General features: G+C 39.1%; 1 protein-coding gene across 1 annotated transcript; it reads left to right on the top strand.

Moving 5' to 3' along the window:
* Nucleotides 1–21,119, top strand: LOC146485430 (A disintegrin and metalloproteinase with thrombospondin motifs 20-like). The gene is made up of 16 exons (XM_085103455.1): nt 1–173; nt 277–644; nt 1,499–1,658; nt 10,369–10,562; nt 11,960–12,043; nt 12,241–12,365; nt 12,489–12,529; nt 13,107–13,212; nt 13,593–13,736; nt 14,343–14,487; nt 14,784–14,888; nt 18,127–18,269; nt 18,482–18,545; nt 18,657–18,783; nt 19,292–19,428; nt 19,806–21,119. The coding sequence occupies exons 1-16, from the start codon at nt 17–19 to the stop codon at nt 19,809–19,811; spliced, it is 2,106 nt and encodes a 701-aa protein (XP_084959581.1). The 5' UTR covers nt 1–16; the 3' UTR covers nt 19,812–21,119.
* Nucleotides 21,120–27,775: the final 6,656 nt, after the last annotated feature.

Here is a 27,775-nt window from a genome sequence, read left to right as displayed (position 1 = left end):
TGGGCGTTCCTTCATAATGTCCGGTCTTATAACTCTCAGTGAAAATCCCTGGAACTCGATCGACATACAAGCAGACCGTAAAACCTGTACTATGAAGAGACTCTACTGTGTTGTTTTTATAATTGTTTTGATTTGCCACGTTTGCGCAGCGACAGAAAAGAAGCCCAGTAAAGGTAAGGCAAATCACTAGCTTTTGCGCACCAGATAAGAATATTAATTCAATGCGGCTCTCGTGTGTATATGATATAATTATATTTGCCCGGTGTTCTCCTTCAGGTCGCGCGCGCTATCTTATACCAAGTGATTTCACCAACAACAATGGGCGCTTCGAATACGAGATAACGACAGTGGAGCGGGTGAACCGGAATGGACAACGCTACTCGCCTCATAGACATTTTATGAATTATGGACAAAGCGGTCTAAGAACAGGGACCCTTTATTATAGACTTGCCGCTTTTGGACGTTATTTTAATCTCCGATTGGAGCGCGATGATAGTTTTGTATCACCTCTGCTCACGGTGGAACACGTTTACAACGATGCGCGCAGATTGCCATTCGCTGGAGATTTGCGGCACTGTTTCTACCGCGGGGATTTACAGGGGGATCCTAACTCAACAGCCGTGTTTAATTTGTGCAATGGGCTGGTAAGTACACTGCTTCCCTAGTTCGTTAATTAATTAAGTCGCTATGTTTTGTCTAAACCGTGTAGTAAGAGTGAGTACTGCAGTATTAGTAACGCTGAATTCCGCGCACTTTCAGCCGCTGAAGTTCAAATATTTATCAGCACCTTGACGTAATTTCAATTCCATTTTAACCAAGTTCATGCGATACTCGTACATGTGACGAAAACATTTGGTAAAATTATCATTTTCAGGCGGCATAACCTTGTATTTATTTACTCAATTAACGATTCCTGAGCACTGTAAGCAATGCCGCGGAGACTTGACAAGTCTGTGCATTAATATTATGCTTAGGCTTGAGTACAAACAATAAAGACACCTTTTATTAGGCGGATTTTCGTCTTAGTAAAGTGAGCGCTTTTTTAGAATTTATGCTCGTCAGGACAGTCATCCAAACATTTTTTGTCAGCGGCTTGAGTTTAGCTGTGGTTACCGCTTCGAATTTTTGGGTCTGAATTGGAGCGGAAGCCAGCGGCTGCGGCAAATGACCCCCTGGTAATCAATACGAAAGATTTTACACTTCTCACGCACCATCTTCCAGGTCTGACAGGTTACAAGACAACCTCATAGATGTCCTTTGTGTTTAACCATACCTTGTGGTATAAATATTTAATTAGCTTATAAAATCTCGAGTAGCTACTTCCTTTTTGCCGAATACTTCTATTAAACAATCCTTTATTAATATAAAAGCACAGATCGCCGGCAAAAAGTCAGTGAAACTGCGCGCCAAAGAGAAGGGCATATAATGTTGTTGTTGTGTCCTTGTGTGTTTTTCTTTCTTACATCATGTTACGCAATTTACCACTCGTATTTTTCAGCGAGGTTCTTTCGTTTCAAACAACGAGCGTTATTTTGTTGAACCTGTCGACGAGCAAAAGACAAATGCAAGCATAAATTTCAGGAAATTCCATATCGTGTTTCGCCGTCCTACTGAGAGGAAAGATGACTCAAGTAACGGTTCAACATGTGGTGTGAAAGGTAAGCTTCCATTTCATAACGTCATACAGTCTTTGTGCCTCCACGCGCGCCTCCAAAAAACAACACCCAAAGCCGTCCGCTGCGTCTGTATTTGCCGCGAGATTTTCCGCAATCCAACGAGTTTATCTTCATAGAGAAAGTTTTTTTGTTATTAGAAGAATCACTCTAACATTGCCGCCGCTACGTAGTCTGGAAACATGCACCAAATCAGATGGGCATGGCCTCAGCAAAAAAAAAAAAAAAAATGCCACAAGTGCACTGATAGCGCAGCTAATTGTTTGTTTTATGTGCTGCAACATGTGAAAACAAAGAGCCCCAGTTGATAGCAGTTCAACGAAGTTTGTTGTCAGAGTTTGTCAGTATCAAACGAATAAGTACTGTAATTCACGATTCATTTAGAGTAAATTCCCTTTGCGCATTACCTGTCGTTTGTTTTGCTAACCTTGGACGCCTTTTTGTTAGTGCGTGCAGGCGCGAGAAGATCACAATGCTGGAAGACCTAGAGATGTACTTGATCAATTGATATCGATCGATAGCTTAACACAGCACGAAGCTCTCTTGCCCTTGATCTTTTAAATGCCCACGTGACGATTCCAAAACAAATACGATCACTGAAAATACTTTGTTAGTTTACTTAGTGTCTTTAGCTGTCTGAACCTACGCTTAACTCTTATCCTTTATGTCTGTTCCTGTGTGCCACCAGGGCTTTTATCTGTTTATTCCTCCTGTGAAAAGATGTTGCAACAAAGTAAAATTTGCATACTGGAGAGCTCAAAGCCTCCTGTCCGATCTTTTTCACCAACTGCTCAATTAATTGCCAATCCATAAATCCTGAAAGGAAAAGATTTTCTGGCAACCTGTCAATCGCATGAGGTCACAGCCTTAATTTAAGATAACGCATACCTAAATAAATGTTTGTTCCAAAAACACAATGTTTTTTTTTTCCTGCAGGTTACACTGTGCTTTTCTGTTAAATCTAAAATACAGCAAACGCGTTTGGCTGTCAGAACTTTGGCCAAACGTTTACGGAGAAAGGAAATGCAATGTAATGCTTCCAATGGTATATGCCAGTCACCTCTGTTATCGTTTGCGGAAAGAATTTTTCTTCGCTGGGAATTATTTAGCAGATGGTATCAAATCAACCATCGCAGCATGAAAATCGTTGACAAATTACTGAAGCTCAAGCTGTAGTCAAACCGCAACACTGAAAGTTACCTACAATTCACAACCGCAGAGGTTTTACATCTGCGTGCATATTTTTTCTGCAAAGTATTTCGCTCATGTTTTCGTGATGACGGCATAAGAGGATTAGTCTGTGAAAAACATGTGCGTACGCAACGCATTTTAACAATGTATTAAGACGCTTTCGTGATCGATTTTAAATGACGGCGATAACATGTTATGCTGTCACGGATACTCTCTTTAACGCCCTTGTCCTGTAATCTAGAGTCTAGAGACTCATTCTGTCCTGAGAGTATGAAAAAACGAAGAGTACCACAGGAAAATACTTATGTTCAAACAGTCACACTGCAAGATTTACCCACGGACTCAGCAGTTAAAACGAATCACACCAGTTGGGCTAAAGTAGGTGTAACTGCGCTCTGGGCGATTGGAGCCACGATTCATTCAAGAGACCCTCTACAAAAATCATCCGATCAGCATTGTTTTGAGAGAGACTTATATCCTGTCCTATTGCAGTTTTCGCTGTCAGCACGAGTGCTTCAGTTTAGTTTGAGAGGTGTATTGAGTTGACTGGTATATACCCTCTTATTACATGTAGCTCACTACAGCAGTATGTTTTGCTGTTCTTAGATATGCAATGGACTTGAGGGGCATTATCATGGGGATTTTATTTGGGTTTGATCAAATTGTACAAAATATTTGACAAATTCCCTTGCTCAAACGTGCCCCAAGAGATTTCTAGAGGAAGAAACAAGCGATTATCAATTTATAGTGATTGTCCAGTACAAATGGAAAGAACTTGAAAAAAAATTAACTATCCATTTCCGTCATAACGATCTACAGCCAATGATGAGTAACTATTTTCTGTGCACTGACTGTTAGAGAAAGCTCTAACAAAACTCTTCCATCATTTCAACATCTTTATTGATCCGTTGATAGAAATGTACTTTTTATTTTAGACTGTTCACAGTCCCCCTATTTTTCCGTGGGATTCTCGAGACCGGTACGCTTCTATGGAACCGCCGCCATCTTGGTTTGTTTTTTTTTTTTTTTTGTATTTTATTGATTTTTTTTTATTAATTAAAGTTGTTTACAAGAATTGATTCAGACAAAGCGGTTGTATATAGCTAATTACAAAGGTTTTATAATTAAAATACAAACAGTAGGAAATTAATAGATGAGACAATAAATACCAAAAAAATAATAATAATAATAAATAAGTAAATAAACTACAAGCTACCAGATGAACTACAATTATTTGAGTAGAAACTTTTTCCACTTAGCGTCGTGAAAAGCACGTTTACCATTTGATTCAGCAATCGTCGTTTCAATTTGATATATTAGGGATACTTTTGCAAGATAGGTTCTTAGTGAAGGCGGGTAGCCTTTATTTCGACAAGAGTAAATATGCTGTTTCGCCAGAATCAAGAAATGATTAAGAAGATGAAAGTCTACTTGCCTTTTCCAGATTCCAAAAATTTTGTCAATCTCTGATAACGCTTCCACTTTGATATCTATCATATTGAGCCATTTAATTAAATCCTGCCAAAACTTGTTCGAGTAATCACATTCTATTAAGAGGTGTTCAATGGTTTCACTTTCTCTTTTGCAAAATGTACATAGACACGAAGATACCAGGCCGATTTTATGGAGAAATTCATTCGTCGCTAAATACCTATGTAACACCTTAAACTGGAATTCACGTGATTTGGAGTCTACAGTCACTCTAAAGGGAATACAATATATCTCTTGCCAATCTAGTTGATAATTATATTTTTCCGAGTATTTTGACTGCGCGGTTGGTATAATCTCGACCTTTGAGCGGGCTTCTTTGTTAATATTTTTCGAGATAGCTTTATCGAGACGAATATTGTGACCATTCAAATGTAACTGAGCAATATTGGGAACCGAAGAATTGGATTCATAGTTATTGCATATTTTTAAATGATGTCGCCACTGTGTTGGTATTGCGTCTATAATCGCCATAAGCTGAAACTTTTCTTTAGGTGTAAATGACGCACTAGCCATAATTTGAAAGCCTGTGATAACATCATTCCCATCAGTCTTAAGATCCTCCAGTGTAATTATTCCTTTTTCAAACAATGCCTCGCAGAAAACAGACTTGCCTTGTATACAGATAAACTTATTATTCCAAATAACTGTGTTGTGTATCTCTTGGCACAATGCTTGTTCTGTTAACTTATTTGCGACTGAATATTCTGCGAAACATCGGAAACACTCTTCATAATATTTGGGTAATTGAATACATAATTTCTTTAGATCAAATGCACAACGCAAAATCAATTTCGATCCCACATTCTTCATATAATGGGATAGGATAATCTTCCAATTACTTTGTTGATTCTCAGCAAATTTCTTACAACACATGATCCTTTGACTCTTTATTATTGATTCTAGATGGGGTGCTTTCAGTCCACCTTTATCCAAGTCAGATATGAGAGATAAACGTTTGACTTTGTCTTTCCCTTTCCAAATAAATTTAAAAAGTAATTTGTTGACCTCTGTCACGATATCTTTTTGCACGCAAATTAAACCGGCACGATACATGAATATCGGTATCACAAATGTCTTTACAATCTGAATCCTCCCTAAAATAGTTAGATCTCTCCACTTCCACATTTGTAACTTCTCTTTGATTGATCTTAAAATCTCATCAAAATTTAACTTTTTCCTCTGACTATCATTATATGTAAAATACACACCTAAAATTTTAATCGTGTGCTTCACGCATATGTTTTTGGAGGAAATGACGGTTGCGGCCATAGAGGAGACATGATTACCTAAAAACATACATTCAGTTTTCTCGAAATTTATTTCGAGTCCAGAACACTTATTGAACAGATCAGCAGTATGAAGAAGAACTTCAAGAGATCTGATATTTCTCAGAAAAGCTGTGACGTCATCAGCAAACATTTCTAATTTAATTTCTTCCTTGCCTACTAGAATTCCTTGAATGTTTTTATTTCCACGCACGGTGATGGCAAGGGTTTCCAAACAGATAATGAACAAATATGGTGATAGAGGATCGCCCTGTCTAACACCTCTACGTATGTTGAAAGGGCCTGTCGAAAAACCATTATTCATGACCGAACTAGTTATATTTTGATAGAAGGTCCTAATCCACCGCATGAAAGTTGGACCAAAGTTAAAAGCGGATAGCGTCTCTAACATAAAATTCCTATTAATCGAGTCAAAAGCTTTTTTAAAATCTATTGCTACCATTAAGCCTTGGATCTTTTCTCTTTCTGTAAATTCTAAAATATCATCTATTGCTCTTACTGCATCAAATATAGACTTTCCTTTTACATATGCATTTTGATTGTAGTGTACTATATCGGGTATCACCTTTTGAAGTCTCCTTGCAATTGCTTTTGATCCGATCTTTGTGTCTAAGTTTATAAGTGAAATCGGTCTCCAATTTGAAATTTGTCTCCTGTCTTTTCCTTTCTTTTCTATAAGTGTTATAATCGCTTGCTTTTGTGAATTCGATAACTCGCCATAGTCAAAGGCACAATTTAGACTATCTACTAATAACTTACCTAAGATACCCCAAAATGTTTTATAAAATTCTACAGTAAGTCCATCATTGCCTGGTGATTTATTTTCTTTGAAAGACTGAAGACTTTGAAGACATTCTTCCACTGTTAGTTTGCCCTCACACGTAGCTGCTTTCTCTGACGATAGTTTAGGGATTTCAGGATGTCGGAGGAATAAATTTGCACAGTCTGGCACGTTACCCTCACTATCGTACAAAACAGTGTAAAAATCTTCGAGTTCGTTCATAATTATCTTAGGATCTGAGCTTAAAGTTCCGTTTTTAGTAAATATTTTGCGAACACAGCTTTTAGCTTTTTTGTGAGATTCTAGACTTAAGAAGTACTTAGTGTTTTTTTCCCCCTTCTCATACCAAGACGCTCTAGATCGAATGATAGCACCCTTTGAGAGATAATCAAAATGCGCGTCGTACTTACTTTTGAGAATTTCAAGCTGCTCAAAATTTTCTGTTGACGGATCGGCAGCGCACTTTTTCTGATAAAATGTAAGAGACGTTTCAATTTCAAGTATTTTTGCTTTTCTTAACCGTGCTTTTTCTTTACTGTATTTCAAAGATACTTGTCTAATTCTATATTTTATTAGATCCCAAAGCACTCTTTTATCATTTACATCTTTGAACTCCTCAATCCAAGCTGGGACGCTGTCCGTAATAAGTTTTATGTACTCTTCGTCCTTAGTTAAGTTAGAATTAAATTTCCAGTGGGACGGACCGTGTCTCTGTTCTTCAATTCCATTGAAAAGTAGTGTAATTGCTGAATGATCTGATTTTATAGAGGGTATAATTTTAACTTGTTCAACTTCATCTTGACAGATGTCACTAATCAGCCAAAAATCAAGTCTTCTTTGGATCAAAGGTCTTGTTTGCTTCCAAGTAAATAGTCTTCCATCCGGATTTCTTATTCTCCAGATATCAACGAGGTCCATATCAAAACAAATTTCTTCAAGTACCTTAACCGACTCTTTTTGGGCTGGCGACCCACCCAGACAATCCAAATTAGAATCAAAAGTGACATTGAAATCGCCTCCAATGACAACTTTTTGCTCAGGGCTTGAGATTATACCATCCAACCTCTCCTGTAAATCTTTAAAATATGTGCACTGATCACGCACTTTATTTGGTGCATAAATATTGGCAAAAATATATTTAACTCCTTGCACAGTCGCATTTAAAATAATAAATCTCCCAGCTGGATCACATAGGCACGATTCATCTTCAAAATCTAAATCTTTCCTTATGAGTGTCATCACACCACAGCTGTGGTTTGTTCCGTGCGCGAAAAACATTTTCCCACTCCACTGAGTTCTCCATATATTCTCAATGTCTTTCGAGCTATATGTTTCTTGAAGGAAAATTATATCCGCTTTTTGTTTTTTTAACCAGACAAACAAAGCTCTCCTTTTTTCCGGCGATCGAATTCCACGAACGTTAAGTGAAAGAAGTTTAAAATTTACATTCTCCTTGCTGCTTGCAAATATATAATCAATGTGTCATAAAAACAAATTATTTTCAAAACGGTAGCTTCATGATAACCGCCTTTACACCAAACACGGAAACAATAGGACACATACATACAAAACCAATACACACTCACACCCACACAAAAGAATAATAATGAGGTTCTAAAAGGGTCTTGAGATTTAAACCTAAATAAGACCCTTGAGACTTTGGACTTATAACAATACCAGGTACGAAAAGAAACCGTGGCGAACTTAAATGTTTGAATATGCTAAATACGTGTTTAAAGGGTATGCAAATTTTATCACAACTCTGATTTTCACCGAGCACAAGCGCCGTACTGATAAAGTAAATAAAGGTACACAAAATCTTGCATCGGTAGAACATTCTTAAAACTGATTAGAAAGGTAGAAAAAAAAAAACAACAAAAAACTTTAAGTAAATTTAGTGGTGCTTGAGAAAGCTTAATCGATATTTATCTTTACAAAGACAAAATATAGCTAGTTGCCACGACGATTTTTTTACCATAACAAAAAAGAAAGTGGCTGATCAGTTGTTACTACCATCTTGATGTGCTACAAGATATTCCGGCAAAGTGTTCACCGAGTATTTACTACTGTTAATAATCAGATTTTTACCTTTAATAAACACTTTTTCAATGTTCAACTCCTTTGCTTTCCTGTAGGCAACTCGAGGTTTGGCTCGTTCTCTTGCCGATTCAGGTGAGAGATCTTTATCAATTGACACGGTGGCGAAGCGCGAACTTTTGCGAAGCTCTTTCCTCTTGAACCAAATTGACTCGGAATCCATGCGAGAGACAAAACGTGCCAATATCGGTCTCGGGCGAGGCTCTCCTTCTGATGTCGAGGAAGCTCCAGAGTTAGTATTGGGCTTTCCTGTACGGTGGATGGCATGAAACTTGATGTCCGAAGGTGCACCTAGATCGGATAAGACTTGCTTCACCTTTTGAATGCATTCCTCGTTCGTCTCCTGAGCGCTTTCTGGGATATTGTAGAAGCGCAAATTTTCTCTTCTGGAGTAGTCTTCTTGCTTCACCATTCGAACTCTTACGGCTTCCAAATCCTCCTTTAACTTCGCATTCTCTTCTGTGGTACTGTCGAGTTGCTGTTGTAGGGTTTTATTCTTTTCTTGTAGCAAAGTGACCTCCTCCCAAACTGCGTTTAAGGACTTTGTAGCCTCGTTTAGATCCTCTCTGACAGATTTTATGTCGTTTTTAAGTTCAAGTTTTAGGGCTGCAATTTCTTCATTAATCTTGGTGAAGCCGTTCTCAATTCTATTTTGAATACTTATAAGTTTCTCAATTATTTGCGAGTCGTCCACTACTTCTCCAGTTGACGAATTTGAGCTTCGCAAACGCTTTTTCTCTTTGGCTTTTGACGTTTTTGACATACTTCTAGTCCAATAAATTGTAAACTGCCGTTACTAATCTACTCAAGCTCACCGCATACCAATTCAATAAGGTTAAACAGATAAGGACGCCCAAGTTTTACGGAGCTAGCTCTTTCGTGCCCTGGCCGCCATGACAGTCAGCCCCAGTCTCTCCATCTTGGTTTGTAAAATCGAGTGCGATCTGGGGAGAGTGTCTAAACTACCGAGGGGAGCGGGAGTGGGTGTTAGTATAGTGAGGGAGTTAGACACTCTCCCCAGATCGCGCTCGATTTTACAAACCAAGATGGCGGCAGCTCCATCGAACCGGTCTCGAGAATCCCACGGAAAAATAGGGGGACTGTCAACAGTCTATTTTTATTTATTCTATCAAAGTGACACTAAAAACAGTTTCTTGAAATACATTTGTTCCACTCACCTCCTGCTGGTAACAATTTGTCACCGCGCAGTTTATGCCTTCATCGAGCACGAGATGGAATTCTTAAAGAAACTTAGTTTAAAAGTAAAACATACCAAAACATTCCTAGTTTATGTTATGCTAACTGGAACAAAAGTTTTCTCCAAGCAGCACGTTCGTCAACATCAGTTGTATCTTACCCTGAGGCAGGCAGACACGTGTCTCCTTCCAGCTGATCAATGAAGTCTGTTAACATAACAAGCATCATTTCTTTGAATATCATTATCTGCTGACGTGTCTTAAAGGGGAAGTATCATGGCGCTTTTGACCTCTTTTGTTAAAAATGGTGAAATAAGACCTTCTCTTTGCTACAAAATAATTCTAGAACAACGCGAGGAGAGAAATCAACTCAATTCTTGACAGGAACAACTCGCGATCTGTTCTAGCGCATTTTGGAAACAAAAATACAAAAACTTGAAAAACATTAGCCTAATATTTTTCAAGTTTCAACCCATTCCGACCTACTCTGTCTCTAGCCGGAGGCACTAATCAACAGTTTTATTGCACTGGGGTGATAAGTTATAACAAAACTAGACAATTATTTTTGGTTTCTGTTGTCAGACAAACAATTTTGGGTTTTGAAATGACATCAAATTTTCGTGATACTTCCCCTTTAAATCCACTGTGTTTAGATACTGACATGCATCTATCGCTACTGCGGGGTCGGCTCACACACCACGCAAACAGCAGCAAAGGCCCGAGAAGGAAAAGAAGATCGATCGATGAGAGATTTGTAGAAACATTAGTTGTAGCAGACAGGACAATGGTGGATGCGTTTGGGAGCAAGGCAGATTTACAAAGCTACATTCTTACTCTCATGGGAGTGGTGAGTAAAAATGAATGTAGCAGATAATGATATCGCGCGTTATAAACCTCACCACGGGCTCATCGGACACTTCATCTAAGTTTCAACAAAACAATTACGTTGACTATTTTGTTAATATTTTCTGTTCTTTTGGCCTCGTTTAGCCCGGCCATAGCTGTTTCCCCTGGACCTACCTAGACCTAAACCTGGACCTAATACTAAATGAACGAATAACTCCATGACCTCATTTTTTACTCTCTCTCTCTCTCTGTTTGAACTCTTTTTGACGTCATAAGGTCAATACGTGGTTCGAAGTACCTTCAGTAAAGAGAAAAGAACACATCCGGTTGCCGACTGAAATGCCCAGGACGTTGATTTACAACATAGGCTGAGGTGTATGGTCTACGTAGTGTAATTTGATATACTCCCCCACCACTAATCACTGATGGATTATCATTAAGAAAAACTAAATGATGCTCCTGAGGGTGATCCCGAGAGTAACCCCCAGCGTGTACGATACAAAGAGAGTTTCATGTCGTTTGACGTCGTTTTGTGACGTACGAGGTGTTTTGTCTCAGAAACAGATAAACACGTTCTTATCTATGGGTATACTTTCAACCAAAATCAGCGAAATCGTGACCTCCTGGCTTCATGCGCGCTTTAAAAGACGTTTCAGCAAGTAGAACAACGTGCACATGCAGCCATACACATTCATCAGTATCCGCACATTACTCAGCAAAAGGGCTTTAAAGAACGGTAAATCAATTACTATCTGATGATTCCTGTCGCGTGCGTGCCCACGCGATCACATCCGCCACGCACTGGCGTCAGCTTAACTCTTGCTGACGTCACTGGGCACGTGCCACGTCCACCACGAGTAATGTACGTTAACTAACAAGTTCAACTCAAGGTTAATCGGACCTGACAGGGAAATCTTGATACCTTTGTTACACTAACTTGCCTTGAGCTCAAGAAAGCTGCTGCTTTAACCGACACTCATAATCTTTACTGATGACGTGGTTTCAGTCCTGATCAGATAAACTCCGAACCGTCAATCTCATGTTCGAAGCAAGCCAGATGCTAGATTACGTTAATGAAAAATTTGTACCCGCGACTTTTAAATGCTCTGTTAAAACATATTTATTTAAGAAGGCTTTTAGTTGAATTTTTATTTATTTATTTTTAAATATTGTAATTTAATCGGGTAATTTTACTGGTTTTTAATTTATTTATTTATTTATTAATAATATTGTAATGCGCTTTTGAGTATTTTTACAGAAAAAAGCGCAATATAAGTATCAAATATTATTAATATTATTATTATTTTCTTGGCAGCTAAACTCTCGAACCCCTTTCCCCCCCTTTTTTAATAAGTGCGTTAGCTTACGCTTTGTTAACGCTCATGTCCTTATTTTAAGGTTTCTCAAGTTTATCGCGATAGAAGCATCGGGAATCCTGTAAACATTGTAGTAGTGAAGATTGCCTTTCTAGAAACAAATGAGGTAGGGCTGTGCACTGATAAAACTTTATTTGTATGTGATTCATTTACATAAAGACAAAAATTGAAAAAGTACGATAAATCTTGTGCCTTCAACATAACGTAGGAAGAAGGCAAAGTGGCTGCTGTGTTTTAACTCTATGAAGCAGACACCTGTCGTCAACGAAGACTGTAACATGTGAAATGTTTTGTCAATTTCAGCCTGGTATTCATATTTCTTCAGAAGCATCGCGAACGCTGAAAAGCTTTTGCCGCTGGCAGAAAAAAGTGATGACGAAACATCGCCAACATCCCGAACACCACGATACTGCAATTCTGTTAACAAAGTAAGATTTATCTTTTGAGGTTTTTCTTATATACTACACAAGCGAAACTGGTTTCAGTGGCTTCTTTGAATTATTTGGTCGTTTCAAAGTCACCTCACAGTTTATAATTTGTTTCTAATTTAGGAGGAATATATGTCGTTCACCTGGGAAGTGTGATACGTTAGGTAAGTTCAGTACAAGTTTTCTTTGTTTTGTTTTTTTCCACCCATCTCCTGACTTCTCCATCCTAAAGCCGGCAGTTTATTCGTTGCATTCTTAAAAATGGAGTTGGGGACGGTAAGATCAGCTTTTGAGGAGGAGGAAAATAATTTCTCTTGCATGAACATTTTTGGTTTAAACGACCTGCGACTCAGCAAAGACGCTGAAATTAAAGCTAGTCAAGCTTGATCACAAATCAGCCCTCTTTGTTCTACGACGTAGTCAAACGAAGCGCTGAACATGCGAGCGCGCGAAAGTCGTATGGCGCTTGCATGAGGACCCCTCTTTTTCCCTGATATGTGCTGATAAGAAAATAACTGACATTAGCTAAGCTCGCCTGTGGCCTCGCACACGAGAATCTACACTTCCTGCACCCAGGGTATGGGTGCGCTTGTGCGGTGTAGCGTGAAAGAACGACGTTTGGTAGATTTATTGGAGGCTTAGAATGAGTAATTCTTGTTTGCGCCTGTTCTGATGTTTCCTCTATTCCTCCATTCCAAGAATTTTCCCCTTTCCAACGACGTTGCCTTCATTTTTCTTTAGGTCTTGCTGAGCTTGGCACCATATGTAATCCCTCCAGGAGTTGTTCGTTAGCTGAGGACAGTGGGCTCAGTACAGCATACACCATAGCACACGAGCTAGGACACGTGTAAGTATAGACAGGCAAGCAAAGGAAGCATAAGAATGATTCTCAAAGCAGGAGTCGACTCCAGCGTTCAATTCACACGTAAAAATCAAGAACAATCGGAGAAACGCAATAAAGAGAAGGTGTTTTGTCTTTTGCATGCGTTTGTGACCTTTTTGTTTGAGTTTACACAGCAAAGCGCAAACACAAATACATCTGAATCGATTCCCTCATTTCTTACATTGTTAAACATACACGAATGTAAGAGCAAGAGAAGTATGCTTTTGCTTTACTGGGCCATGTTTGCGCTCCTCATTGCTTCGCATTTTAAACTAATCTCAAATTCTTCCAAAGACCTTTCAAAGAGTTGACTAATTTTTCCTCTTTGCTTTGTCTCACCACAGTTTCAATCTGCCTCATGATGGAGACAACAATCCTTGTACACGAAGCAGAGGGGATCAGCGTCTCATGGCGCGTTCATTGAGTTTTGATAACAAACCTTGGTCCTGGTCCAACTGTAGTCGGGATAAACTCACCAACTTCTTAGAGTAAGTGCAATCATCAATGCGTAAAGTTAATATTCTCTGAATGGGTATACTGTGAAATAAATGGGTCTTGATTGAAACAGTTGAAAAGCGCAATCTTCATATACTTGCACAATTGGTAGTTTTTTTTTTTATCCCGATCGCTCGCTTTTCATCAGGTATCGTCCGCGCACGTTTGCTTGGTTAAGGACGGTGGCTACTAATACCGAAGTATTTTTGTGCGGTTTATGACTATGCGGGAAAAGCAGATCTTAGCAAGGCCTATTGGAATCCAAAAAGAAAATTGGGGGTAACCACGCATTTTTTCAGAGATAATTAAGCAGTAATATCTCTAAAAAACGCCAAAATATAAAGCAATGTATGGGATTTTTTCCTAAATTGAAGCTTAATTATCTCTGAAAAATGCTTGGTTACCCCCAATTTTCTTTTGAGATACCAAAAGCATTTGCTAAGTTCTGCTTTCTTTGCATAGTTTTAAACCGCGCAAAAATATCCCTGTATTAATACGCAACACCCATAGGAAACCCGAGTATCTCGCGATGCGCAGAACGTATGCGCAGTAACAATAGTAGGCACCTTCCTTAAGAACTGTTAATACTTTCTTTTCAGTCTGGGGTACGGTTCCTGTTTAACAGACAAACCAGGTGATAAAGATGAATTTAAATACAAAGACAGACTTCCGGGGGAACTTTATAGTATCGACACACAATGCCAAATGGTGTTCGGTGAAAACTCTTCGCTCTGTCCATTCAGGGTAAGTTTTCACTCTATTACCTTCCTTTCCTTTACTTCTTATTTAACTATGGACAAAAAAAGTTTGGTGTAGTTTTCGGAAACCACTTTAATGGCTTTAAGGGCAGTAGAGTGGTTAGAGCATCCTACTGTTGTGCGCAAGCTCACGGGCTCAACACCCATTAGAGGCCTAGACTTTTCGGTTTTGGCCAATGCTCCCGGTATTCTGAATACGAGGAAGTTTTCTTACTGTATTACCGAACTTAATGTTTTCCATTTTTCACTGTGTCATGATATTTTCTTTCCTTGTGCTCCAAGGAACCTTGCAGACGACTCTGGTGCGTTAAGATGATCGGACGACGCAGAGGTTGCTCCACTCATCACATGCCTTGGGCAGACGGAACGCCTTGCGCGAAAAGAAAGGTAGAAACAACTAATTTACAACAAATTTCAAACACCTTCAAAAACTCTGCGATATCGCGGCGATAAATTGCGCTGAAATGACCACTTGTTTACAAACGCAACAACACAGTACAACTCAAGAAACGTTTGACCTGGCCTTTAACCTGCATGGATATTTTCCTCTTGGTTCTCAATACATTTCTTGAAGTACTTTATTGAAAACTGGGTCACTTTATAATGCAATTCCAGGGATTTGATTGGCTTAGCGGCCATGGTACATGAGCCATTAGGCCACGGCTGAGAAATAGCGACCATGTCTTCTGGTTGTTCTTGCAAAGCGAACTGAATCAGCAAGATCCAGCAATATTTCTCGATTGCTTTTAATAAAATAATTATTCCACTCGCGCTTGTTGGATTTGAGATGATTATAGCCAACTCGGCGCGCTATCTATCATCTCATATCCAGCGCGTGCTCGTGGAATAATTGTTAAGATATCTTCTACCCATAGCCTTGAAAATTGGAACTATATGGCTCTTCGATTAGTTGCCACCTTTTGTAAATATTTGAAGCTTTTTAGAAAGTTCCCACCTCTTTGACCCGTGACATTCTAACGCCCTTTTCAATGTTAAAACCAATATCACATAATGAACACTTAAAGTAATTTTGGTGTCCCTAATTCAGCAAGTCAATCACCAGTATTGTGCATGATTAATCTTATGTTAACCTTTAGCCCTTAATGACATTTAATACCCATCTTATGCACGGTGTAAACTCTTACCTCCAGATATAACCCTAGTTTTTAAACGTGCACTTTTACACGAAAGGTATCTTGTCGTACTTGAACGTAATCGATTTACGCCCAGAGCGTTAATGTTGTTCCCTGAGATCAAGGGAGGGCGCTTACTGCAGTCAAGCTGCCTATTAATGACAAGGCGCTAATTTCTGATTGGACCTACGCGACTAAAATTGCAGAAAATATGACCAGTAACAGCATGCAGCTGTAGCAACAAAAATACGATGAATATTTAAAAAAACTTGTTCAATTTGAAAGGAATCTTAGAACACACCTGCTTTTTTTTGTCGATAGCTTTGCTGTCATTTTTATCTGAGACACTGTATGGTGTGCTAAATGGAGAATTAAATGAAAATTAAATAAAATTAAATTAACACTCTTTTGGAACAGCGATTATTGAGAGGAGGGCTCAAAATTGAAACGTTCTGGTGTCAATTTGTGGCACCTCCTGGAAGTGCTTTTCTCAAGGTAGTTTTTTTTCCATTTTGTCAGGTTATAAAACAGAACAGCAGGGTTTGTGGCTATGACTGATTGACTGATTTTTACTAAATTGTCTATATCAACTGCCAGCACAATTTTGAGGTTTTTTCCGATGCTAGTCACACTACATTTCTTCAGTTATATAGCGTTGTCGTGTTACAGTTGGGCACACAATGGAATTTTGTTGTCGTCTTTTGCAAGTCTTCAAAAGCGTGGCGTGGCTGATGAAGAACTTGTAGCGTTGGACCTTTTAATTACAGGGGATAAATGCTCGTTTCGAAAAATTTATTCAAGCACGCGATCAGTTCAAACACAATTGGATAAATTTCGTTTGCAATGCAAACATGAAATATGATCACTTTTGTGAGCGTGTAGTATGTTTCAAGTGCTACAAGGTTGTAACGTCCAGTATTTTTACGGTCTACTTCGTTTCCAAATAGGCCTTATCACGGTTTTCGACGCCATTTTGACGGGTAGGCAAACAGGCTTGAAATAACAGTGTTTGTATGGGAATCCGATGTCAAATAATTTTCATAAAACATCGCTTCTGAAAAATTCATGAATTGGAAACTTTTGGCACTAGGAAAAGGATTTTAAGAACAAAATTGGAGGGATGTAGCTATGACAGAAAGCGTCCAGTCGTGTTTTGAACTTTCCATACATTTCCCTGTATTTTTTCCCGCGAACTATTTTTAGCAGCAGCTCACGGCTGGTTCGCTATACAGACAAATGTATGGAAAGTTCAAAACACGACTGGACGCTTTCTGTCACAGCTACATCCCTCCAATTTTTTTCTTAAAATCCTTTTTCTAGTGCCAAAAGTTTCCAATTCATGAATTTTTCAGAAGTAATGTTATATGAAAATTATTTGACATGGGATTTCCATACAAACACTGTTATTTCAAGCCTGTTTGCCTACCCGTCAAAATGGCGTCGAAAACCGTGATAAGGCCTATTCTCTATATACCTAATTGCAATGACCAGAACTATGCTTGCTATTCAATGGTCCAATTTGTTTACATTCCCGTTAACCTCGGTCTGCAGATATTTTAAATTAAAGACTGACAAGTGTTTTGTTTTTCTGTGACTAAATGGATAAGGCCTTGAAAACATCCGAATATCCGTCATTTTAAGTATTGATTACCCCGGATGTGCCGTAGTCTCCTAAGAACGGCTGCGTAGGAGACTAGATGTACCGTTGCACGTGCGGCATACCAAGAGACTGTGACGGAAGAGAGCGAATCCCCCATACATGCCCCTCTTCCTATGAAAATTTTTTTCAATCTATTTTTGTTTGCTTTGCTATTTAATGTCGACATCTTATTGGTCAGTTAGAGTGGCGTCATTTAATTTTAAACTCAATGGCGGATTATAATTTCCCAAAATAGCATGGCGCACACTAAAAAAAGATTGATTCAAAATAATTACCATGGGGCACAGGGATTCGCTCTGTAACCTCATAGTCTCTTGGGCATACTAATGGTTGATCACCCTTTTACTCCTTATATGGATTGCAGTGCAAGAAAGAGTTATGAAACCACCAAATCACCAAATTAATACGATATGTTGCGTATCCTGGCCCTTTACCTGATACTAAACACATATTGTTGTCAAGTGGAGTTAAGAAAAAGTTTTCCCAAATGTTCAACATGTGGTTTGGTAGCACATAAACTGCTTTGCATAACTCTTTGGTCGATGTCGTTTCCAATTTTTTTTCCTACCGATTGAAAGAAAAGAAGAGACCCTGGTAGCGAGGTTGTTAGCTGGTAAATTGACTGGAGCCGATGGAAACCCTTGTCTTCCACAAAGTACAACTTTACAACATTTGTGCAAAAAGGAAGAACGGTAACAGTTCGATGCGCGAATTTGCCTAATTTCTATATTCCTGCTACAACGTCAAGATATGATGGGAAGAAGGCGCCTGTTATGCAACAGAGCAAATCCCAATGCTAAAGATGCTATCTTTACTTTGTTTTTTTATCCAGTGGTGCATAAGGGGACAGTGTGTGAAGAAGCGGAGACTGAAGCCTATCGATGGCCACTGGGGGCAGTGGGGTCCATATATGGAGTGTACCCGGACATGTGGCGGAGGAATTTCCTTCTCGTACCGGAAATGTAACAATCCAATGTAAGTTTAGTCTTTAGGGCTTCTGGTTACTTCATTTGTCATTTCACGCAATGGTTGTCCCGCAATAGTTTTTTGTTTCGTTTGTCATTGGTTGTTAGGTAGAAAGCAAAAATAGAAACAATTCAATATCATTTATGCTAGGTTTGTGAACTGGTTTTTGCTTCAGGGATAAATGTAAAAAGTTTTATTTAATGATATTTCCATTCCCTTAGGCCAGATAATGGCGGGATATATTGTATTGGTCCAAGGAAAAGATTCAAGTCATGTAACACCAATGTAAGTACCATTTTTCCTATAATCAAGTATGGTTCAAGTTTCCCTTTAACTCGCAGTTCTTTTAAGGCTTAACTCGATTCACTTAAATTGTCTTCTTCATAACTTTAACAGAATTGTCCCAATGGTTCAGTGGACTTCCGAGCCTTACAATGTGTGAACACACATGCGCACGCTCGGACGGTAATGTCAGGCTCCACGAGATACAGAATCACGCAGTGGGTACCCAAGTACGCTGGAGGTAAGAGACTGGGTACTAACTAAGCTCACTAACCCACAACGCGGATTCGTTATTTCACTGCAGTGCTCTTTACTTTCGTTTGCACAATAAGATTTCAGACTTTTTTCACCTGTTCAAGTTAAGGTCATAAAAATATAACCGTGGTTAGCTAAAAGCCCAAAAAGTGTAAACCTTTTAAAACTTAATTTTTGAGAATAAAGGTGGATTTCTACTGTCGCGTAAATTTTACGTGCGTACAGACGTGAATTGAGCTAGCCTTACGTACGTAAATAAAATAAGAAGCGATGTATGAGCCGCGTGCGTAAACGTAAAAAGTTGAACAGCATTCAATTTTTTACGTTTACGCACGCTGCTCATACATCGCTTCTTATTTTATTTACGTACGTAAAGCCAGCGCAATTCACGTCTGTACGCACGTATAATTTACGCGACAGTGGAAATCCACCTTAAGAGTATTTTGTCACCTTTTTGAGTAACTGTGTACTTTTGTTGTCTTATTTTAAAACAGTTAGTAAAGAAAACCAATGTAAACTGTATTGTCGAAAGGCCGGCACTGCAATCTTTTTCAAGTTGAAAGACAAAGTTATCGATGGTACGCTGTGTAACCGCGAAACGACTGACATTTGTGTAGATGGAAAATGTATGGTAAGTGTTGAAACTGAAAGTAAGTTAGTATACAATTTTCTTAACGAACCTAACCTAATCAGTATCGTGCTAGTTCTGACACAAGCTGCCATAATTTAACTTGGCCACCTTCCACGTTCCTTACGGTGTTTTTGTTTTGTTTTCGTTGTTTAGCTTCAATCCATTCCTGGCCATTATTTTCAGACCCTTACTGACCGTCCTGCGCCAGGTAGTTTCTAGTCTTTTCCTAGCCCTTGTCCCCGCGGGTTAACTTGGTGTCACTCTGGTTACCGTGTAATTTTTTTCATTCTCAGGACAGTTCCTGAATTGTGTTCCTGAATCTCTAGCTGATATCGGGACATTTAGCTAATGAAGTAAACATCTCTCCTTCTTTTCAGAAATAAAGCATTAAGGACGGTGTCTCCTTTGGTTACTGCGCATAAGTTCTGCGCATCTCGGTTTCTTAAGGATGGTGCCTGCTAGTACAGAATTATTTTTGTACAACCATTACGTAACGCGACTTATGTAGTATCTAAATCCCAGTTAAAAATTTTCTGGGATAACTTTTGCCGTAGCCTAGAGATGGAATGATAAAAAGTTTGACTGATTCAAATAATAATAATAATAAAAAAAAGAATCAGTAGTATTGTCTTGTTATTATCATTTTACTCAATGTTTTAGTCAGTGGATGAAACTCTTAGTTGGAATCAAAGTTGTTGGGTGGGATTGCCTAAGTGATTTTACGGTATTCTTCATGTCGAGTTTGAATAGTGCTATGACCGAATTCCATTATCTGGACTCTGCAAGTTCTTGAGCATAATACAATAAGTCGGATAGTTTTCTATTTTTAAATAAAGATATTTCCTAACCAAGATTAGATACTAAACAAAAGACTCCGAAAGAAGACTAATACAAAGTGCATAACTTTACGAATGTTCTCTCCAGTGTAGATAGTTGTCGCCTGCGGTCCACTTTGTTGACTATGACAAATTGTGCATCGGAAATAACAGATTTTCCAAAGGATTAATGGGATAAATAAACGACACAAAAGCACTTGAAAACTTCGACATTTTATCGCTCTGCCAACACGTATTCAAACCTCTTAAAACTGCAGTTTCTGTCCCTGTATCACTTCCCGGCCCCGACCCTGTCTGGGTCAAGCTAAAATCACGTAACTGGGTTTGACTATGAGTGTGTGGATGAAATCCGAACAATCCACGTGCCACTGTTGAAAGAGTTCTTTATTATGCTGTACTGGAGGTGATTCTGTGTATAAAATCCTGATGTGTGACCATCCAAATGAAAGCAACTGACCAGTACTTTCTGTGGTGCTCTTTATTAGTGGTATACACACAAGCCTGGGCCCAGTTGTTCAAAGCCTGATTTAAATATTCCTGGATTAACGTGAACTTCGATTGTTAATGACTAATCATTGAACATTCTTCCAAAGATTTTTGTCGCGCAGTTTTGACTTAGGCTTGTCTTTATCATTAGCTTTCGATAAACCACTTTTAATGAGCGAGGTGAAAACCTCGGTTAACTGCCAATCGTGGATTAGCGTTAATTAATCAGCTATCGAACAACCTGTCCTAGGTGATTCTGAGGCTTAAATCCCAATGAATGGCTATTGTTTAGGCAACAAGTAGTAAGGTGCTTTCATGTAATGTATGTTTTAAATAAGTTTTTAATTATTAAGGTTGTTTTTACCTTGAGCACGTCTCCCGAACGTGATGTCTCGCCCCCGGAAATATGGGCGGAATAATTTCAGCCCGCCGTTAACTCCTCAGCTCCTTTAGCTGCCATAACTAGACTTGTTGGCAGGGATACCTCGACCGGAATTCCGCACTCGCGGCCATTTCTTTCAACTCAGATGGATTAGAATTAATCCTTTCCCAGTTTCAGTCTTTCTAACAACGAGTTGTGATTTTGTTGTAAGTACGTGGCAACTTGACAATTACCACTAAAACGTGGGCTTGCTGAAAACTAGTTGAATTAACTGAAAAATTTCTGTAAAGCTTTCGATCAGCATTGAAAACTAAATTAGGATATAAGCCAAAAAAAAAAATCATATAAAGATAGCACACGAGAAGATAAACTAGCAAAGAAGGTAAAGAAATTGAATCGACAACAAGAGGATAAAAAGTGATTGCGTGAAGAACGCCTCAAATGAAGATGGCTACAGGTGTCAGAAAGCCCTGCAACCCTTTTTCGTGTATCTTGCATGTGTGCACATGTACCTTAATTCTGCTTCTAATTTCTTCCTGCTGACGCTCTAAAGAAATCCACAGAACTATAGCCCGTTCTTAACTGGTTCATCCCTAGGGAAGGATTTTACCCGATTACCCTGATTACTGATATAGAAGGTAAGAAGCGATAAACATCCAGATACGCGAACTAGTTATTCTGGGAGAATTGAATTGTTTTACTCCAAAATGAGATAAGCTTAGTCTGGCTGGATAAGACTGCTAAGACCTGAATGTCGATGGTATCAGGACAAGCGCTTTATCGACCAACGCTTAAGGACGGTGCCTACTATTGTTACTGCGCATACGTTCTGCGCATTGCGAGATACTCGGGTTTCCTATGGGTGGTGCCTACTAATACAGGAATATTTTTGCGCGGTTTAAATTTATACGGAGAAAGCAGAACTTACCAAATGCTTTTGGTATCTCAAAAGAAAATTGGGGGTAACCATGCGTTTTTCAGAGATAATTAAGCTTCAATTTAGGAAAAAATCCCATACATTGCTTTACATTTTGGCGTTTTTTAGAGATATTATTGCTTAATTATCTCTGAAAAATGCATGGTTACCCCCAATTTTCTTTTTGGATTCCAATAGGCCTTGCTGAGATCTGCTTTTCCCGCATAGTCATAAGCCGCACAAAAATACTTCGGTATTAGTAGGCACCGTCCTTAAGATAGCTCCCCTGCGTTCTAACCTCTACGCTACTCTACAATCGCTATAGTTTTTTTCACCTGTTTTTCCCGTGCGATACATAAGATAAAAATTAGTCTCAGTGCAAATTAGTATTGGATAATATCAGGAGGAGAATGAAAGCTGTGATTAATTGAAAACTCATAAATGTTCTAGGAGTAGGAGCTCGCACGAAAACAACTAAAGCGCGAGGGGGAAATGTCCGCGCGGCGACCAAAATGATCTAAATTTGATTAATTTGATCGCCATGACGTATCTACATAGGCACTCCGGAGAACTGATTGCTTATCTTAAGAAATGCGCAATGATTATAGCAATGGGGAAAATGTTTGATTCTATCTTATCAAAATCAGGGTTAACGTACATTGAAGACCTCCAGTTGTGTTTTATCAGACATAATTCAATTCAATCGAAGGTATATGTAGACGCTCGTAACAAGGCTTTTGAAAGAAAATTCGGGAAGAATGTTGGCGATTCGTTTGACTAATGCAATTCTGACACAAAACGCGAAGTAAGACTGCCTTTTTACATGTATTAAAAAGTCAGCGTTTCTTCTAAAAATGAGCTTTATAAGTGTGTTAAGGCGTGGATATTAATACCGGCGTATCACTTCAGGGGCGGCAAGCTAGGTGCAGGCTTAAAAATTGTTAAGTGTCCCAACGATTATTTGTGAAGGTCGTGCATCTGTTGTTTGCTTGCAGAGGTACCTGAACTAGTGATCAGCGAGTGATCGATTTGCATTCATACGGGAAAATAGAGAACTGTGAACAAACCACTGTAGCTGAGCCATAAATCTAGCTTACATTTTATAAACCTTACTTGGGGTATTTCAAAATAGAATTCACTGAAAAATACTTGTTACCGAGCACCGAAAAAGTCTGCATACAGCCAAAGTGTAAGAGTATCGTTTGTTACAGGGGTATTGGGTAAAGTGGACTCTTTTGGGTCCCCACTGTAAAGCAAAAATCGCCAGGTAGATTGGCGGCTCAGTAGAATGCCACCTGTTTGTCTGTAACTAAACTTCTTTTATATTTTTGGTGGACAGATAACGCCTATTTCCGAGGTAAGTCCGCCGTAGACAGTTGTCTACATTGTGGTTTGGAAATATCCAGAAAACGCCCTAATAAAACCCACCCTCAGGTGATCATCCCCGCCCCTCCCACATTTACGGAATTCTCTACAAACCAGGGAAATCAAGCTCTAAACTGGCAACAGAAAGCAGCTGTTTGGTAACGAAAAATGGTCTATCCTAACCTATGAACTAATTAACCCAAGCCTGTCCTAAATTTATCACCATAGTTTGAAAGCTAGTCATTTTTGTCCGCTTAAGTTTATTCGGCCGCGCAAGCATCACGTGATACACATGTATATAAGTCCCGGGGGGGTACTCCTCGGAATTCTTGGTGGGGGTGTGCCGCCCGGGTCTTCGAATCTCGACCCTATTTCAGACCTGAACATGCCATTTTCCACACCCGTTTTCAGACCTGACCTCTAAAATTCATACCCGTTTTCAGACCTGATAATTATGCATCAGTGCCGAACGGAAGTTGACGCAAGGAGTAAAAGTAAGCTGGAATGACATAGTTTATCTATTTCTTTTTCTCACTATCAGTTAGTCGTTCCAGTTACGTACTGAGAAGAAAAATATGTTTGTAAGCTTTCGCAAATGTTCCCCGCCCCAAAAACCCGACCCGATTTCAGACCGTAATTGTCAAAATCTATACCCTATTTCAGACCAAAACGGCTCAAAAACCATACTCTTTGGGGCGGCACATACCTATATACCTTATATAGGGGAGTACCCCCCCCCCCGGGATATAAGTAGAGTTTCTGGCCAAGAACCATCAGTGACTGGAACACCTATTGCCTTAGGTCTTGTATTGACGTAGGCAAACGGCTACAAGCTAGTCGGAGCTGTTTTAAATGACTATTTGCACTGCATTCAGATTTGCACCTTTATTTTTCCAATTTTCTGTTTTATTTTTCAAACTTGAAACACGTCCTCCGTAGTCGTTACTTATGTAAATGTATATGTAGTGTTAAGACCACAGGCAGAAGTACATTTAATGAAATTCAATATGTTCTCACGGAACACCGTAACCTATGGAGTTTATGCAAACCTTGCAGCTGACGTGTCACTTAGTAATGAAGCACTGCTGTCTTTGTTGTTTGTCTTTATTTTTTGACATTCCTCAGAATTTCGTCATACGACACGCATCCGGTATCTCTTGACTAATTTTAACCTGTTTGTGAATCATTTGTCTAGAATTTGTCAATTCTTCATTATTTTGTACATGGGATGGCGACACGCCTAAAATACGAAAAATTTCAAACCTTCCTGGACTTCACACGAGAGGTGTGAAGAAGCTTCCATTTCCGCCTCGCCATTGGGGGGTGGCGGGGGGAAGGAGACCCGCCTTAACTACGATAAAACTTTACCCGTCCGGTACCTTCCCCTCCCGGCAACACCCGGGCCCCACGCGGCACCCTTTGTTTAATTTCCTCCGGGCGGCTATCTGTCCTGGCTAAAGTTCTGAGTGTCGCAGAACACCTTCCGGTGCCTTGTGACAACATTAGAATGGTTTGTGCATATCCGACGACATGCTCAACATTACTTTTCTTATATCCGCTTTTATTTTACTGAAAACTTGAAGCAGATGAAGGCGACTTGTGTAAGGTGATACATCTGAAAGAACTCTAATCCTCCTATAGAGATTATTAATGCGAGTTTTTTAGAAAAACGGTGAAAAGGTTGAGTTGTAGATAATATGCTTAGTTGTGACTGACTGTTACTAGCCAATCTTTCTCCCAGTGTTGCGGACTTTCTCCAAAATTTAGTCATAAAATTTTTGTCACCATTAATATATGACAAAGCCGCCTTCGATCTCTCCAAGGAAAATTCGCCTTGACCAGTTTCCTAAGATTTTCAATGTATCATTTACCAAGGTGAGCTTTCTTTTTGGCAGGTTAGCTCACTTTATAATCTTAAACCTGACTGATGGACAGTTCTTTTCAGAAGATCAGTAGAAAATTTATTATGCACTTATGAGAGCAAGTGATTGATCAATGTCATACTTTTTCCCTAACTAGCTACTACTGCGAGAAAAAATATATACAAAGAAAAACTTACAGTGGTGCCTTTCAGTACAGATAGGAGAATTTGGGACTTGTTTTTGGATTCCACTAGCCCTTGCTAAGATCTTCTTTTCCCGCATAGCCATAAATTGCGCAAAAATAAGCAGGCACCGTCATTAAACAAAGAAACTCCAACCTACCATCAAGTTCTTTCTCGATTTTTTCCGTTGCGTCGTTTGTTCCTTCCAGTTCCTTTTTCAACTCTCTGATTTCATTTTCCTTCGTTTCCGCATTCACCTGTTGCTCGTCACTTTCTTTATCAACCCAGAATTTGTCTCATCCTCTTCTTTGAGGTTCGCTCTCACTTTTCGCAGGTGGTCCTCCAACAATTCAACTTTGCTGTCCTTCGCTCTGAGATCCACTTGCAGCTTTTCTTCCTGGCTTTCGAGTTCGGAGCATTTATGCGTTAGTTCTTGAATTTCACGGCGCAGATTTGTGTTGATAGTTTTTTCATCAGCGGTCAGCTGCTTCTGATTTTGTAGAGCGTTTGCAACGTTTTCCAACTGGAACTGTTGCTGTTGTCTGTTTTTGCAGAGGTTTTCAGCATCGTTTTCCAACTCGCTTATCTTTTTTAGTGCTGTCGTCGGTAAATCAAGCTTCCATTCGTCTCTAGCATAACTCATCGTAGACGCATTTTTAAGTGTAAATGCACGCGCTTCCGAGCAATTTGATCTTTTGCGCGCGTTAGACTTCGCGGTAAGGTTAATTAAACTAAATTTATTGATACACAGTTATATTTAAAGCTAGAAGCTTGTGGGGCCGTATAATTAAGCAAATATTTTAAACAGAACAGAAGCTCCTTATAAATCCCAACTGGAAGGAAGGCTTACCAGTTGGCTATTCACAAAGCATGGCGAGGATTTGAACAGGGGACTACCCAGAAACAAATCCAAGCTAATGGTCAGAGAGGGGACTGGAACTAGGGGATCTGCGCCTCTAACCATTCAGAAGCAAGAGACAAGATCTTCGAGATTTGAAAATAAAGAAGAAAGATATTCAAGTCAATTGTGTAGTTGATGTTAGTAGAATATTTCCCCTGAGGACGTTTGCCTCACCAGATTTGACTTGACCCCTCTAATAATAACACGAGAATGCTTCAACAGGATAGCCACACGCCGAGAATTAATGTGGGTTGAACGAGGCGCACACGATCCTTTTTTAACGGACTTCGAAGTATTTGATTACTTGATGAAACACTCTTTTGAGCCGAAGTTTGATAAAGCTTGCCAAGCCGTTAAAAATTCATAGAGGGTTAAAAGTAAGAAGTGAGCAAATTTAATGGTAATAAGGATCGCATATTCAAACCTTGGATAGTGATGCCTTTCTTTTTATGAATTATTAATGAGCTCTGTAAGTAACATTTTCATTCTAAGTCAACAGGCACAGTCTACAGTTAGTCACGCGACCACCATCTACCAGTTTCAACTGTTTGGTAATCAACCGAATGGTTGAAATCATGGAATAAACGATATTTGGCTGGTATCTACAAAAAATTAAAATATATTTTCTTTCCAAGGACAGTTCGCTCGCGATGGCATTTTTCATGCAAAAAAAAACCCGACCACGAAAACGGTGCATTAAGTTTGGCTTGGTTACATGTCTGTTCGTGACCGCGAACACAGACCCACTTGAAGTTTTGGCACGTATGCAATTGTCGTGTGCTAAATTTGATTTTGTGTTGATAGGCCCACGTGGGAATACTCATCACCCTGCACGCAAGTTACAGTTAAAATGCTGTTTTTAATCTTAAAGCTGCTTCGGCTCTAGATTAATAAGAACCGACAGTACAGTCTGCCTGAGTCACCGAAATTAATGATGAAAGGAGCAACTGCTTTTTTTTTTTTAAAGATACGTTTATAACACCATTTTGATCTGCATTTTTTCGAATCATGGTGGGGCCTCTTGAACGCCGATCAAAGAAGTTTTTATAAACAGCAAGGAAGAACAGAAAAAATATTGAAGACCCCGCTCTTTAGCCACTGAAGGAGAAGCGTAAACGCCAACGTCAAAGCGGTCTCGGCACAAGCAACGGAAACGTAAGTAAAAAAGGTTTTCCGTCCGCCTTGTGGTCCATAAAATAATTAGTTCCCCATCTCCCAACAGACCCAATCTTTTTTAAAAGTAAAACAAGAGAAGAAATTAATAATAATAATAATAATAATAATAATAATAATAATAATAATAATAATAATAATAATAATAATAATAATAACAATAATAAATAAACAATAGGTTTTGATTCATTGTGTTCTCCTTTTCTTTGGATCGGTTCCAAGTTAACGTGATGATTTGTATACA

The sequence above is a fragment of the Pavona decussata genome, unplaced genomic scaffold (genome assembly GCF_977016875.1).
Source record: "Pavona decussata unplaced genomic scaffold, jaPavDecu1.1 SCAFFOLD_26, whole genome shotgun sequence".
Classification (NCBI taxonomy): Eukaryota; Metazoa; Cnidaria; class Anthozoa; order Scleractinia; family Agariciidae; genus Pavona; species Pavona decussata.
This window is presented reverse-complemented; position numbering and strand designations above follow the sequence as displayed.